Source organism: Bos grunniens, chromosome 10 (assembly GCF_055505025.1).
Source record: "Bos grunniens cultivar Pamir isolate PY7600 chromosome 10, Bosgru_T2T1.0, whole genome shotgun sequence".
In the NCBI taxonomy this organism is placed as follows: Eukaryota; Metazoa; Chordata; class Mammalia; order Artiodactyla; family Bovidae; genus Bos; species Bos grunniens.
The window spans coordinates 41,195,577-41,212,098 of NC_141174.1; the positions used below are offsets into that span (position 1 = coordinate 41,195,577).

The window sequence follows — 16,522 nt, forward strand, 5'->3', positions numbered from 1 at the left end:
CAAATTAGTTAATTCCAAAGAATCACAATCATACAGACATCTACAGCCACACTAAGTTAGAAATTAATAAGAAAAAACCTATACGTTTGGAAATTCAAAAATACATGACTTAGGAAGAAATCATAATGGTAATTTAATAAAAATTAAATCACAATAAAGACACTCTAGCACAACTTGTATATAGTGGCCAAATTGATAGTCATAACTACTTGTATTACAAAAGAGGCTACAAATTAGTGAAGTATACGTTCAACTTAAGGAGTTAGGACAAAACTAAGAGACTAAACCCAAAGAAATAGAAAAGGAAATAAAACTAAGAGCATAAACTAAGATATAAAAAATGGAATTTACTTCTTCAAAAGCACTAATAAAATCGACAAATCTCCAAGCAAAACTGACTAAGAAAAACAGAGGAATTGCAAACCTTTGGAATTTAAAAATGACAGAACTATAGCTGCGGCACAAATTAAAAGAGACTATTTTATGCCAACAAATCTGAAAATGAAAAAAAATGGTAAAATTCTCAGAAAAATAGAAATTACCACAATGGACTCAAGAAGCAACAGTAAATATAGTAAATAATAGTATATAAATAGTAGTAAATAAAGTTAATAGGTAAAAATCTTCCCCTAAGCACTACACACCACGGACACTTTTACCAATGTTGAGAGAACAGAGTATTTTCAGGGAAAGAGAACAAATTCTCCTGAAAGTAGTATTGTTTCTTATAACAGAAAAATTAGAATAACCTAAAATACACACACACATATATTTACAAAATGTGGCATTAGCCACTAAAGTGAAAGGATTAGAGCTACAATTTTTCAATATACATGAAATCTCAAAAACAATGTTAAACCAAAAACAGCAAGTTGCAGAATATGAACAATATAATTTCACTCACACCCAATTTTGAATCCAGCAAAACAATTTCATATAACATTTATGGATATATAAATGTGTAATCAAATTATTAAAATGTAGATAAAATGATAAACACTGTATCCATAAGTTGTTTCCTCTAGGTAAAGTTATCTAGTGGGAGGTGGTAAGAGGAGAATCTTTATCTATAAAATGTTATTTTAAAGAAAAATCACCTAAAACAAATATGGTCTGTGATAGCTACATGAGTGATTTTATATTTGTCCAAATTAAGTTTATGATAAAAAAACTTTAATAATAACCAGAAAAATGTTAACAAAAAGAATAAGAGTATTTACTGAGTGCTTACATTATACCAGAGCTGTTCTACGCACTTGACATGTATTATATAGTAACTCACGTAATACTCATGCCAATCCACAAAGTAGGTACCATAAGCATCCTCACTTTGAAGATGGAGCATTGAGACACAGATGTTAAGTATATTGCTGTTTTATAATCCTTTGGAAAATAATTTGATAACACTGATCACCTGAAAACCTATAAATCTACTTCAAGGTATCTATCCTGAGGAAATAACCAAAAACATACCAAAAACTTGTATACAAAAAGAAAAGAAAAAGGGAAAACTCTGTTGGTGATTAAAGGAAAAAAAGTTAACATACCTAAAATATAGGTAACACTGAAATAGTTATGGAGCATCCATATGATACGTTAATAGCCAATAAAAAAATTTTAGAAAGAATTTATAACAAGGAATAGTGCTTACATTCTAATGCTAAACAAAAAAAAATAGAAAATTATTTATGTGGTAGTTCTCAAATATGTAAAAGAAAAAATACACATATAAGGAAACACTGGAAGGAAATTCACAAAAATGTTATAATGGAGGTTATTTACGGATAATAAAATTACAAAGACTTTCTCCCCACCCACATAAGACCTTAACAAACTTTTTAGTATATACTGCTTTTATAATCAGGAAAAACTACAAAAAGGAAAAGAAAAGTGGCAAATATTTATGTCCTCAGTCTTCCTAATCAATCAGGACAAACTAGTTCCATAACTCAAAACATCAAACGGAGGAGGGCCAGCAGGGATGCGAGCGCAGAAACAGGCCTGTTCGCACAGGACAGCCTGCACTGCTCTAGGAGCAGCGTCACTTACGCGGCAACTGTGGCGCTTTACTGTCGTGTGAACGGTAGTCTTCATGAGGGACAGACTTGTCATCCTAGTTGCAAAAAAGTTTATTATATGGTTAATATACAATTTAAAAGATCTGTAACACAGAAGAAAGCAGGTAAAATTTGAGGTTGGAAAGTTGAAGTGATACACAGGAACTCACCATTTTCACATGCATAGGTCTATCAAACAAAAACTGCCCATTGAACATAGCTGTTGGTTCAGTCAAGGAAAGCCAGTCAGGACAACTATGAAATTATAGTTGAACACAAACACATCTTTAATAATCACATTTAGCATCAAACTACCCCTAATATTTTAATCAACATCTTTTAATATTTTACTTATTTGTATTAGTCTCTTCCACATACTCAAAAAAAGCTTCAATTCTTTGCTTTATAGTTTTATTTTATAAATAAAATATATTTTAATCCAACCACTGAGAAAAGAAAACTAACTAGGCATCATTTAAAGTGACTATGTTAATGTTCAATGAGATACATTACTGTCGACAACATGTATACAATTAGTTGTAGTAGGAAGAGAAAGTAGGAAAAAGTTAATACTAGGGCTGTATAATATGGCTAATTCAAGTTTTAAGAGTGACTTTAGTACTTGGACATAATAAAGGTTTTATGCACTGGAGACAAAATTCTAATACACATTTCTAAGTAAGGCAACCTTAAATTCCATGATCCCCACAAAATGGTATCAAACTTCAACCTTATTAAACAATGCTCAAGTATAAATCAGGATACAAATTGCTTGAACTGCTTCAATTGCTTGTTCAAAAGTGACTGTGCCCATTCCTCTGCTCTTGCCATCTTTGTCTTCTTTAATATCTGCCCGCTTTACAGTTCCAGCTATGCTGAACACTTCCTTTAGCTTCTTCCAACCAACTTTGAAGTCAAGCTTAATATAAAATCATATAAAGTTACATACCTATTAACCCCTCTCCCCACTTAATACAAATCATTTCTAAATTCTCAAAAATATAAAGAATTCTAATTCTTGTAAAACAGTGTATCAACAGTATCAAATAGAAACATCTTAAGTTGTTAAAGATCAGTAAGCTACATCTATGTTGTTCCTTACCCTTATTTTTTTCAATTCTCAAAAACAGCCTCTCAGTGCTGCTCAGTCCTGTTTTGTACATTTGAAACTTTCACATCTATTTTTACTGACAGAAATTCAGATTTTAGAAAGTATGATTGATATCACTGACTTTCAAAAGCTTAAGACAAACCAACGACAACATGCACATTCACAAATATCAAATCTAAAGAAAGAAATCCACTTACCAATATGACTAAAATTACATTCAATAATAGTACATAATATCAAGAACTGTTTGTTTATAAATTCCACAGTTCTATTTTTAAAAATCCTAAATACTTGTGTTTATACTCTAACCTTGTATTTATGGACTCAAATTGGGTTTGAGTTTATGATAATTACTGTTTGGCTTACTTTAGTTAAAAACAAGCAAAATGTTTTATAAACCTGTAACCCATTCATCTAACAATCTCATGATTAAAACTAAATATCTGAATGGCAAAATTTTAGAATAAAGCTTAAACTTACATTAGCAACAAAAATTGTGGAACCAAGTCTACCAGCCTGCAAATTACTGATAACCTCAGGAGGAATGTTTGGATTATTGAGAATGGAAGGTGGTAAATTCATCAATCCCGATCCCATATCGGGTACATGTCCTCCTGGAAATGATCCTCCTGTTCGTTGCAATGCCCTACGAGCATTTTCTCCATCAGGATCCTATAACACACAGTGAATGTTAAATGCCACTATATACATCAGTAAATCTGTACCACTAAAATAACAACTTCAAATTCTACAGCAGCTATCCAAACTGCTCAAATTACTGGCCCTCTTGAAGAGTGAGCTTTTTCTCATCCAGAGAATCCAGTCTCATAAAAACCTGTGGACAGACAAAAGATTTCAGTCTCCAGGGATGTCAATTAAATACCTCTTTCCAATCACTAAAGTCACTTAAGAACTTGAAATTAGTTTAATTTTGTCCTCACACAGGTATACAAATATATGGCACATACACATACAAATAACTCAAAGAGGCAAATACTTACTGTGACTCTTTCCTTTTCAAAATGCAGGGATGAATTCTCACCACTATACACCCAAAGCAATGTCAAATTCATATTACCTCAAAGCTTTCAATAGCAGAACAAACTATTACAAAACCCAGAAATACTGGGGTAGAGGGGAACTGTTACAATCTGCAAATTTTATTCCTGAACAAAAGAGAATTATATACACGTTCCAACCTCAAAAATGATTATAATTTGAGATGGAGAGAAGAAGATAAAGAAAGGCTAAGTACCAAGTAAAGAATGGTACCAAACATTGTTTGGTTTTGTTTTCTTTAGTTCATTAACTTTTAAGAGAAACATTCTGCCTTTAAACAAAACTAAAAAAAGGCAAGCTTAAACATACTCCTCACTTATCTCAGTAGAGTACAAAATACAAAAACCACATAAACACACAGACTACTACTATCTGCAATACCAAATGATTACAATACATGTAACCATCTACATTCTACTCTGCTGGTCCTGGTCAGGGAATTCTAATGAAAAGAAAGCTGGGTGACTTTAATAAGGAAGCCTAGAAAGCCTTCCTAGCCTTTCTAGGAAGGCTAAGAGAATAGAAGGTGAAGTGAATGTAAGAATAAAGGTATTCTGGCATTCAATGTATTCCATCATGATGAAGAAATAAAAAAGCAAAGAAATGTTCTGAAGAATGCTACATAACTTTTTAAGTTAATAAATAAATGTTTCAGGCCTAAGGTTTCAAAAACTTGCACAAATACAAAACTGAGAATAGTGGTTACCCATGGTGGAAGGAGGAGGACATAGCAGGGGAGATGCTTCATGAGCCATTAAGATAGTCGGTTTCTCCTTAACATCTTAATATTAATAAAGCATATTGCTATATTTTTATGTATGATATACATATAAACCCATATACACACAAAATCACACACATATATACCATAAAACATATATAAAATACAACTTATGTAAAACCACCTACTACAGCATGGTTTTTAGTCCTCTGTTCCCATTAGGTGTCAGTCTGTCTGTCACTGTCTACTATTGCTATGAGAGAGCCTATAATTTTATAACTGCTACTAAGCATATTTAAGTAAATTTAAAAATGTAATTCTAATATCTGTTAGTGAACATTGGAAATATACTTTTCCCTAGACTCAAACTAGTATTTCTCAGCAATGATCCTAGCCACCCATGTGAAAATCAGATAATTTCAAGAAAGGAACCTTTAGAGATAATAATCCAGAAAAGTTAATTGAATAAAGAACACCTTATCATTTAGCTCGGCCAACTCAATCATTCTTCTCTTTAAGAAGTTAAAAATAAGAAGTATTCTGTGTCACCTTGGATCACATAAATCTGTTATAGGGTCTCTGAAATATTACCAAGATCTACAATGTGCTAAAACTTAAAAGAACACAAACAGAATGGGCTTTGTTCCCAGTTAAAAAAATAACAAAACAAACACAGAACCTATAATACTTGTGCGTTTTTTTTGGCCCCACTGTGAGGTTTGTGAGATCTTAGTTCCTGGACCAGGCACTGAACCCCAGCCCTTGGCAGTGAGAACACAGAGTCCTAACCACTGAACCACCTGAGAATTCCCTGTAATACTTGTCTTTTGAAGAGGAATAGGAAACATCATAAAAAAGCAAGTCATAATTCTCAAAATTATAATTTCCTACATGGTGGTTGTTCTACAAATGTTACTTCCTTATGGGAAATTATTAGGGTATCAACACATTTCTGACAAATTGGTCCTGGCTTATGCATGAAAATTATTTAATACCAAATAAATGGCACAGCTTACTAGAGTCTAAACTTCCTCTACCAATTTTCTACTTCTCAGTCAAAATACTAACAACAACAAAAATGAAAAACCCCTAGGCTCAAACAGAATTAAAGAAACTCAGAAGGTGACTCCAATAAAGAGATAGGGGATACTTTTATTTGCTGGCAGCATGGCCTTTAATTTTAAGCTATTATTCATCTCATTTCCAGGAACACAAGACCAAGGACCAAGTTACACTCCCACCTTGTGCAGCAATAACAACAGTCAAAATTATTATTACAGTTAACTCATCACACAGCTAGAAAATGATAGAGCTGGAACTCAAACCAATACCATAATACATTAAATTGTGACTGACAGTACTGTTCCACAATGATTTGTATCCATGTTGGTGGAAACTCTTCAGCATCCCAAAGTCATACCTTCTGTTGTTTCTTATTACAGACTTTAAAAAGGATATACGCCTAAGTGGTGTGTGATCAAACTATCCAGGTAAGATTAACAATATGAACTAAAGAGAGATATGAAAATGACTTCTCTTCAAGCTAGCCATTTCCAAGGTGAATTTAACAGCTAACTGTAAACAGTTTTTCATTTTATCTTCTGATCATTCTTCTGTCAACAGATTTACACTGCTTCACACAAAGTGAATATCTTCATTTTAGGGGAGGCATCTAAACATGCATTTATATAAGTTCTGGTTATATAGTTCACTAATAGATTTATAACTTTTCTTAAATTTTAATCAGAGATAGTTTCAGGTTAAACTTATTAAAAGTGAGTATCAATTTTATTTAAATCTATAAGGTATTTGAATCACTAAGTAAACTTTATCAACTACAAGAATATCTACAATATTTTTCAAATCTGACAACACAATCTGAAAACTGAAAGCGTTTATACCAAAGTCAGCATTGTCCTCTTTAAATTTCTGAACCCTGTAATTTTTACGAATCATACACCTCTGCTTATAATAATTTGTGACAAATCAAATACATAGGATATTGCTTAAAAGCAAATAAGAAACCACATACAAGCAAAACTGTTATCAATTATATAACACTTTAATAAAGCATCTATGCTTTAAAAAAAGTTGTAATCAGATAAATAACATTACCAGATGAAAATCCAAAGAAGCCATGTCCTTTTATTCAAGTGTTTAAATTATTTTAAATACAATAAATCTTACCTCCTTAATATTCAACGGTCTTCCACTAAGATCATATTTGTTCATTGTCTCTAGTGCTTTCTTGACAAATTCTTCATCTTTGAATTCAACCACACTTAATGGGAAAAAAATTTATAGGAAATGTTTATGTACTAAGATTTTTTTCCAATCATAAATTTAAATTTCACTTAAGATACTAAAAAAAAAAAATTCTTACCCACAACCCTACATCCAGGTAGATTTGTCAATATATGCAAAAGAAAAAAAAGTTTTGGATCAGTAGATGAAGTTAATGATAGATTCTAACATTTAAATCATTAAAGCAATTGATAATACAATCACTCTGTTTTTTACACCTCCAGAATATAACAGGCAAATGACCGCAAATTTCCTATAAATTTTTAGATCTATCCATTTAGGATTGTAGAATCTAGCATGTAAGAAGCACATTTTTACTTTTAGATGTCTGTTCTTTAAAACTAAAGCAATGTCACTGCACAAATTCAATCAAGGAAATAACTGAAGGCTCTCAAATACCTATCCTTACATTGTTATGTGTGTTTTTCAAAGATGTATGGTATACAAATAATTTTAATGTAAATTTTCCAATTTTACAAAGTTCTCAAAGAAAACTGGCTACACACAATTTAATAACATCCAGTTGTAACTATGTTTTAAAAAATTTATCTAAAGAAACAAAGTAGTAGAATCATTTTTTTAAATAGTTCCTTGTCATTATTATTATTCAAAGTGCCCTTTGAATGTGATTACAGAAGTTTTATTTCTCATGCACCCAACTGGTTTTTGCTAATATAATTAAACATTGTTAAAAAGCTTTCCATTATATTCAATACGTTGCTTTTGTTGCTAAAAATAAAAATCTATCAACCAATTCCTTCTCTGTCAATTTAATCATCAATGTTTTTATATTCATCCAATTGGTCAGAGCACTGCCTTTTCTGTAGTCCTATAGGCTACCAAAGTAAGCTCTTTAGTGCAAGTTTCAAACATACATTCTGAAATAACACCTTTAAGCTATAGGCCTCTCATGGAACTCTGAGGAAATATTATCAATTCAGTGACTTTTAAAATATCCTTGAAGACATCAGAACACAACAAAAAAAAATCCTATATTAAAATCTATTGGCTAAGAAGCATTACCTTAGAGCATTAGAAAAGTGAATGCCCTTTATGAGCATTTTCAAAACCCACCTCTTCAAGGCAGCTAGTTTGGTTTGTGTGTCAGACTTGCTAGTATAAAGCCTCAAATCTTTCATAATAGAGTAAAACAAAATGAAACTTAAGTTTCCAAAAACTGGTACAAGTATTATACAAAAATTAAACTGCTGAGGAACTTTTAAACCTCAAGCAGATTATTGCCCACAGCACTTACCCTTGATTTTCCTTCCGCATCCTTAAAGAGCTCCACGTATGTAACCTCACCAACTACATAAGACATACAAAAGGAAGATACCAAGAAACAATACATTTAAACACCAGTATCTTGCTTTACTGCACACCTGTGCACAACTCTACAGAAAAGCACCTATTATTCACCAACAATCAAAACCAGACCAACATACCTCCTGTCAATGGCTATGTAAATTTAACTAATTTTCAGAAATGTACATCATCCACATTCTCTAAAAAAGCTAACAACCATATTAACCTAATTCATGCTACAGATCATATTTTGGCCAGCATGATATAGTTGGTGAACAAATGCACATATACATACAAAAGGTCCCTTAGCCTATCATATTAAAAACATCAACATTAGCACTTTTCAAATAACTTTGGTCGCCTACACACAACAGCTGTTTTAAGGTGACTTTCTACCTGAATGTCTTCAAATCATGTTTGCCGTCAATAAACTAAATTTACAAGTCATGCTTCACAGCAAGCCACACACTTTCTAAATAAAGTCAGTGAATAAAACCAATCAAATAGTTGTCACCTTACAACAGATACACCAATGCAAAAAAAATTTTTTTATTTATTAGATCAGCCTCAAAACCAAGTACATAGTTTGCATGACTATTGAAACTCAATTTTTCAAGAGATAACAAAACTAACTTTTACAAGATCAAGTATTAAAATGATTTTTCCCCAAAACAAACCATATATATAAAATGAAGGTTTTCAGGTTATTCTGAAAACAAAACTGCAACAGCAGTAACGCAATTTTAATATAGAACTGCAGAGACAGCATCATGGCATTCATGACAATGCAAACAAAATGAATTCCACAGCCAGATTCCAGACTCCACCAAGTAATAACAAAACAGCTTTTGGAAAAAGAAATAATCAGACCTTATTATTCATACTTTAACACACTAAATGTATTGCTTACCTAATGCAATAGTCCTTTAAAAAATCTATAAAAACTTCAACTAGACAAAGCAATCACTTTAACAAAATTCTTGGTGGCATGCATATGTTGGCTCGCTCCTTCCCCACTAACATGGCAAAAAAAAAAAAAACTTCATTTATCCATACTACCTTGTAATGAAATTGTACCAAGTGAAAGAAGAGGAAAAGATTAATTTATGTGTCAAGAAATAAACAAAAATCAATTTTTTGAGTCTGTGTGGCTAAGAGGAATGAAAAACGTTTCCTTATCTCCCTCCCCATTCTAAATGAAGATCATCCAACAATGAGTTTATCAAAAATAGTTACCTTTTTCTCTCATTAGATCTTTAATAGCTTGCCATTTCATGTCATATGGAATGTTGCTAATAAAAACTCTGTTACGATTTGGACCCTTCTTTTCTCCAGTGCCTGAATTCTTATCTTTTGAATAAGGATGGAATCTATTGGCCTTCTTATTCCCTGTAGATTTTTCTTTTAATTCAGATTTCTCTTCTTTGACTGATTCATCATTCTCCCTGTGAATTAAAAACAAAACAGAACAACAAAAAGAAAACCTCAGTGGTGCTTCCAATAGTGGAAGTCTATGTTAAAATAAGTATTTCACATTTATCACTTCACAAAATTCTCCCCTAAGTTAGACCTAAGGAAAGCAGCTGGAGACTCAACTACTGCCTTTGAAATTATCCAATCAATGTCTTTTCAAAGCAATGATTTTAGCATATTACCAGAGTTCTCATTTAACAACCCTTCTTGTTTCCATATTAAATAGCTGTAGCATTCAAACAAACCCAGTTTTTCCCATCATACTACTTAATAAATGTTGTTAGAACCCAACAAGAGGGGGAAATGGGTGATTTTATTCTTAGATTATTTATTCTTAGATTAAAACTGCCACCGTTAATGGAGAATTAACTGTCTGGGCCTCATTCAGAACTCTAAAAACTTAATTTACAAAATGACACACTGAAAAAGTTCGTATCTTAAAGGTTAACAGTTTCCTCCCAGAATTTTTCTCCTCCATTGCTTAAAAACATAATCAAAACACAGTTATATCTATACACTCCCCATATGACTCTCATAATTTTTGTCTCTTGCCAGTTTTGACCAACCTGATAAGGTATCCTATTATTTTCGTGTTCAGTATTCCTGTTTTAACCTACAAATTAGGATAGGGTATTTCACAGAAGCGAGCCATTTTTATTAAGAGTAATATCTATAATAGGTGGGATGGGATGGAGGAGAGAAGCAGTACTTAAATGCAACATGAACCAGAAATACATAAATCTACTTTTTAATGAGGCCCTAACTGGAAAAACATTTAAAAGACTGTAATCACATTTCAATTACATGATGCTATTCACCAAACATCTGTAACATATAAGTAAACAAAGTAAATCCTAAAGATAAAAATTTGGATATACATTTTTAAAATGTAATTTACTTTTCAAAAGCAATCTTTAACAGAAGTAACAATAGATTTCTTTTAAGCCACCAATTACCCTACTGAATTTAAATTTAATTAAAACTTCAATTTGAAAGCAATTTTTCACAAACACATACTAAGAAAAATCTCTGAGAATGATGCCCTAGGTTTCCTGGATTATTCTGACAACCAATCAGGTTTCATAATCCAGGCTCCATATTATCTCCTAAGCCAAGCAACTGTGTGATTTATACACTGCAGTACTTCACACAGCTCTAATTGTAGTCACTTGTTCTACAATACATAGAACTTTTCGGGTAGCTGTTTTTCTGGGCAGGAAACAACCTAGCCATGAGTACAGTATGTAAAATGCTAGAGAACAAAAACCATCTGCAATGATATCAGCAGTATCTAGCATGGTAACACGTGCTTGACAAATGTTCATTTTTGAACGAATAGTTCAAAATAGAAACCATACTCATCTGAGCACAGATGATGCCACTGTCTGCCAGAAAAACTGCTAAAATCAAGGAAGACACATGAGGGCCAAATATGCTTTGCCACCTCTTCAGACCTCTTTCCCTCATTAGAAATGGCATGCCTGGAAGTAATCTCCTCAACTGTACTCTACCAAGTACCCACCTGTCTAAACAGAGTGGCACTCCTATAAATGGCAGCAAGCAGTCAAAAGCCACAGAGGACTTTTCTGTTTCCTGGGTACATCAGATACAAGAACAAATCCTTCTTTCCATCCCCCAAAGAACCTATTGACATAGTCTGAATTCAATATTTTTAAAGTAAGTCTCTGTTCAGGTGAGCAGACAGCTATACAGTCCCTATCCAAATATCCCTTCCCCTGCTATTTTCTTCTTAGGTGAAACCAACTATGAAAATTGCACAAAGTTCTGAAGTATGTTCTTTTATTCTTACATGGATGTTGTAAAGTTACAACAATCTGACAACTCCACTAAAAAGCAACAATGTAGGATCATTAATTATCATTAATTCCTTCAGTAGTAATAATAATATAATCCCTTGAGTAGTAAAGGCTTCCCTGACATTTGGTAAAGAATTTGCCTGCAATGCAGGAGACCCGGGTTTGATTCCTGGATCGGGAGGATCCCCTGGAGAAGGGATAGGCAACCCACTCCAGTATTCTTGGGTTTCCCTGGTGGCTCAGATGGTAAAGAATCTGCCTGCAATGCGAGAGACCTGGGTTCAATCCCTGGGTTGGGAAGATCCCCTGGAGAAGGGAAAGGCTACCCACTTCAGTAGAGTCAGACTCTAGTGACTTTCACTTTTGAGTAGTAAAGGATATGCTCTTTACTGCTCAAGGGATTACCAGGATCTTCTAAGTTTTTCCCAATTAGTGGCATCTTAAAGATACTGCTAAACTGCTCATCTACAATGCACAAATTAAGATTACTATGGAAGGTAAGATCAGTGTAGTTGCTAAAGGTATGGTCTGATTGTTAAGAAAGTGAACTATAATAATAGGGGAAGGGTGAGAGGAACATTCAAGAGGGAGAGGATATGCGTATACTTTTGGTGGATTCATGCTGTTGCATCACAGAAACCAATGAAACACTCTAAAATAAAAATAAATTTTAAAAAAGAAACTGAACTATAATTACTCAATTTCTGAACTCATTTCTATGTCATAAATACACTATGGGAAAGTCAGTAAAGATACATGTGAAAACTCTTGAGGGAATCAAAATATTGGCACTATATTCAGAATTCCATGTAATAATCCCCAAACTATTCATCTAAGCAATCTCCCTTCTAATGTATTTGAAATGCTGTGATGATTCTATGTTACAAAAACATTATCTATTCTTGACTGAATTATGTCTACCCAAATAACTTTCTGAAAAATCAGTATCCAACATCAAATGAGGACCTAGTTTTAATATATGATTTTGAAAGCATAACACTATGAGATCCAAAATTAAGCCCAGTTCCATTCTTTACTCCTAATATGATAAAAACACTATTCTACTTCAAACACTACACCTTGCACCAATGCTTAGTATTTTATACAAGCATCATAATGTAACTCTCAATCTCCATATGCTCCAAGTTGTTAGTCACACATGAATAATGAAGCATTATAACAACACTGCTATTTTTCCTCGCACTCACTTAAGAAAAGGAGAGCTAGTATACCATTTTGGCATAAAGAAAAAGACTAGACCGAGGGAAACATCTTTAATTTCTTGTCAAAAGATATGAACATGCCAAATAAATCCTCCGTATATGAGTTTCATGATCATATGAAAGCTCACTTTGGCATTTCTTAAATGTTTACCGGGCGTTTTTAAGTACAAAGAGGAGTAAGACATAGCTGATGCCGACATAGCTGCCTCCGTGCTCAATCACTATGGACTAGCCTCAGTAAAAATCATTTCAGTCTTGATGACAAAGAGCACTCTGTTCACCTCTAAGCAACATACATTTTAAGGCAATATGTGGCCATTTTTATCAGTGCTACAAGTTCTTATCATTAAGAATATATGGTGAATCAACTCAAGGTTTATGTGTTGGGTTGCTGACTACTTCAGTTGGTGCCCAGAGTCAAAAAAAAGGTTGTGAGACTGATGTAGGTAAATGTCTCCAGTTATTTAGTATGAGTGACCCATGCCTGTGTGCTCAGTCACTCAGTGTCTGATTCTTTTTGATCCTATGGACTGTATGTAGCCCATGAGGCTCCTCTGTCCATGTGGTTTTCCAGAAAAGAATACTGGAGTGAGTTGCCATTTCCTCCTCCAGGAGATCTTCCCAACCCAAGGATTAAACACCCAGGTCTCCTGCATTGGTAAGCAGATTCTTTGCCACCCAGCCACCTAGGAAGTCCAAGTGATCCATGATGGTCTGTCGTATGTTCTTAAGGAACAGACAGTACAAGAAACCCCTGATAGTAAACTGGTTCCTTACACAACTGGGAAAAGAGGCAGGGAGAAAGATGAATTATAAGCAATATGAAAAGAATCTGCATCTGTATTTACTGGTAACATTTCTTCACCTTGTATTTACCTCTGCTTCAGTAAGAAGTGAAAGTGATTCTTTTCCCACTTCTCACTTCTATCTACACCCCCATAGGACTTTAAAAGGGATTAGAGACTTTTAGATCTCACGGAAGTTCAGATACCAGCTTTATCTGTACCAAGACTATTATACCAATCATACCCAAGTACAGTAGGGCTTCTCTCCATATTTCAAGGTTGTACTTTTTGATAAGGAGGTGGCAGGCCCATATTTAGATAAAACAAAGTACTTCTTATTTCTCATTCCACAGTTTTTCACTTATATTTATGATGCCAAATCCCTGAAAGCCCACAGTTTGGCACGAAGGATAGAAAATGCTTCATTTACTTTTTTGGTCTTCAGTTACTAAGTGCACCAGGTTCCACCTAGGAATAAACTCCACTAGGAGACAGGTCAAATCTCCTATACCCAGATCTCTGTTTTTTCTAGAAGATACTGCCCATCCTATTCAAATCCAATTGAGAGCAGGAGTACATAACAGAGCTGGGAGACCTACTTTATTTCATCTGCAATCAACCCTTAGACTGGTCCAGGTCTTACATAGTGTTCCAAACATTCTTATACAAAAGAAAAGTAAGAACCTTTATCTTTCCTACTTTAGTGTGAACATTATCTTCACTACTTTCTAGTAAATTTAGTGTTTTCACAAAATTATTAACATACTTTCAATTTCAGGTTTAAAGAGCTGGGCATGTGCAGATGAAATTTCTGACTTCATATTCCTTCTACATAACAAGAACAAAGGGAAGCACAGCATTTCCTTTTAACTGGAAATTATTATGACTCGAACCGACTACATTCTTCATCGGCACTGATGACAGCTGCAATGTTTTAAGTAGTGGGTTTCCTTCAACTAAAAAATGATCTTATTTTACCAAAATTAAGATCCTACCATTCCGCATTGAGTTTTTTTTAAAAAGCCTGTGTGGCTGACAAACATGGGGAAGCGGTAGGGAAGGGGGTGGAGCAAGGCACCACGCACCGTTCCCTTTTTAAAGTACCTCTCAGCAATTCAAGGATAACACAATGGATTCGGTCTCACAGCACAGTACTAAACTTCCTCTTAGTATACAGATCAGTTAAGAAATGAATACACACTTTAGAAAACAACAGTGAACTTATACAGCTCAGAATGAGGCCGGGAAGATTGTGGGGGGCGGGGTGCGGGTATTCCTTTTACAAACGTTCTCGGCGGTTAAGAGGCAATGTCCGATGATGTCATCCCTAGTTACTCCCTAGTGATGAACACTAACTATTGGCCTTTAAAGGGGGGGACCATTTTCCTGCAAATCGTAGCGACCACCGAGTTCTGCGTAAGGGTTCTCCAACCGAAGTCCGGGAAGAGGGGGTCTTGGGTCAGTAGCAGGGGAGGGTAGCCCCCAGGCCCGCATCCGGGTTCCCCCGGTTCGGTGCGGGCGGGGAGGGCCCGGGAGAGGGCCGACTGCACCTGCACCAACCCGCCGCCCACGGCCCGGGGACGGTTATCCTCCGCCAAGGCTCAGCCCCGGCTTCGACACCCCCCGCCCCCAGGTCGATCTCCCGCCCCACACCTCATCCCGGTCCCCTGAGGAAAAGACAATACATTTTAACGCCATTGGAGCTGCTGCTGTGCTGCGGAGGCTGCTTCTCCTGCTCGGGCGGGTGAGGTTCTCGCCGGGGCTCGCCCGGCGGCTCCGAGGGCTGCCGATGCGGGCTGTCGTCGCCAGCGGCCCTAAGCACCTCGGGCTTGTCGGCGTCAGCCATCCCGCCGCCACGGCCTCCGCCTCCGCCGCCTGCGCTGAGGGGCTCCGAGCGCGACAATGGCGGCGGCCGGCAAAGCGGTAACGGATCCCGATTTGAAAAGGCCCCGAGCGCTCAGTTGCCCGGATCTCGCGAGAACCAGTCAGGGCTGGGAGACTGGGAGATGGTGTGAGCTGGTAGAGGGGAGGGAGTGGGAGTGCGCGGGGAGGGGAGTAGAAGGATGGGTTGGTGGCGTGTGTAAGCCACCATGGCCGTAGACGGTCCTGCTCCTACCCAAGGAGGGCTTGATTTGTCCTGAAGCCCGTGGTAGGGGAGTGTTCTGAGCCCCAGCCCCTTCAGTCCTGTGGCACCCAGAGGGGTTTTCACTAACAAAAGTCGGCTCTGGGTGTTAGAAGTCCCTAGGGCTCTGAAACCTAGACTATTCTAATCATTTCCTGTAGGGGCAATTTAAATTAGAGAAGCACACACCGCTTAGTATCTTTAAAAACGTCTGCTAATCTTCAGACTCCCCTTAGAAATCCTTTGAATAATGCAAATAAATCACCTGCTACTTCAGTGCCTAGGCACCCTGTGGACATTCAATAAATAGTCATTGATGACTGGTTGCAATTCACCAGAAAGAATGGCTTTGAATTCCTTTGAGTTCTGGTTGTTCTAGAGAATAAGGCAAAAAGAAGACTCAAGTTTTTAATTCTCCAGGCAGCAATCAATGAGGAGAATCTATACTTTTCATAAGAAACCTACTAGACAGCCAATAATGAACATTTGGGGTTTTGGTTGTGTTTATTATAAGCTGATGGAAATTCTATTTGAAGCAGTTACAG

The 16,522-nt window shown here is 35.6% G+C and overlaps 1 protein-coding gene across 6 annotated transcripts in view; it reads right to left on the bottom strand.

Moving 5' to 3' along the window:
- Positions 1-15,974, bottom strand: part of MYEF2 (myelin expression factor 2) — a 33,380-nt gene extending 17,406 nt beyond the window's left edge. For 4 of the 6 annotated variants that reach the window (XM_086320750.1, XM_086320747.1, XM_086320749.1 and 1 more), the window contains exons 1-6: positions 7,332-8,560; positions 7,136-7,229; positions 3,649-3,840; positions 2,823-2,976; positions 2,228-2,277; positions 2,050-2,113 (exon numbers count right to left, since the gene is read on the bottom strand). In XM_086320750.1, the coding sequence (XP_086176876.1) occupies positions 2,050-2,113; positions 2,228-2,277; positions 2,823-2,976; positions 3,649-3,840; positions 7,136-7,180 (505 nt within the window). In that variant the 5' untranslated portion in view covers positions 7,181-7,229; positions 7,332-8,560. Of the gene's footprint in view, positions 1-2,049; positions 2,114-2,227; positions 2,278-2,822; positions 2,977-3,648; positions 3,841-7,135; positions 7,230-7,331; positions 8,561-9,793; positions 10,003-15,540 lie in introns of those variants that run through there. The other 2 variants (XM_086320752.1, XM_086320751.1) reach the window with 1 other exon arrangement.
- Positions 15,975-16,522: the final 548 nt, after the last annotated feature.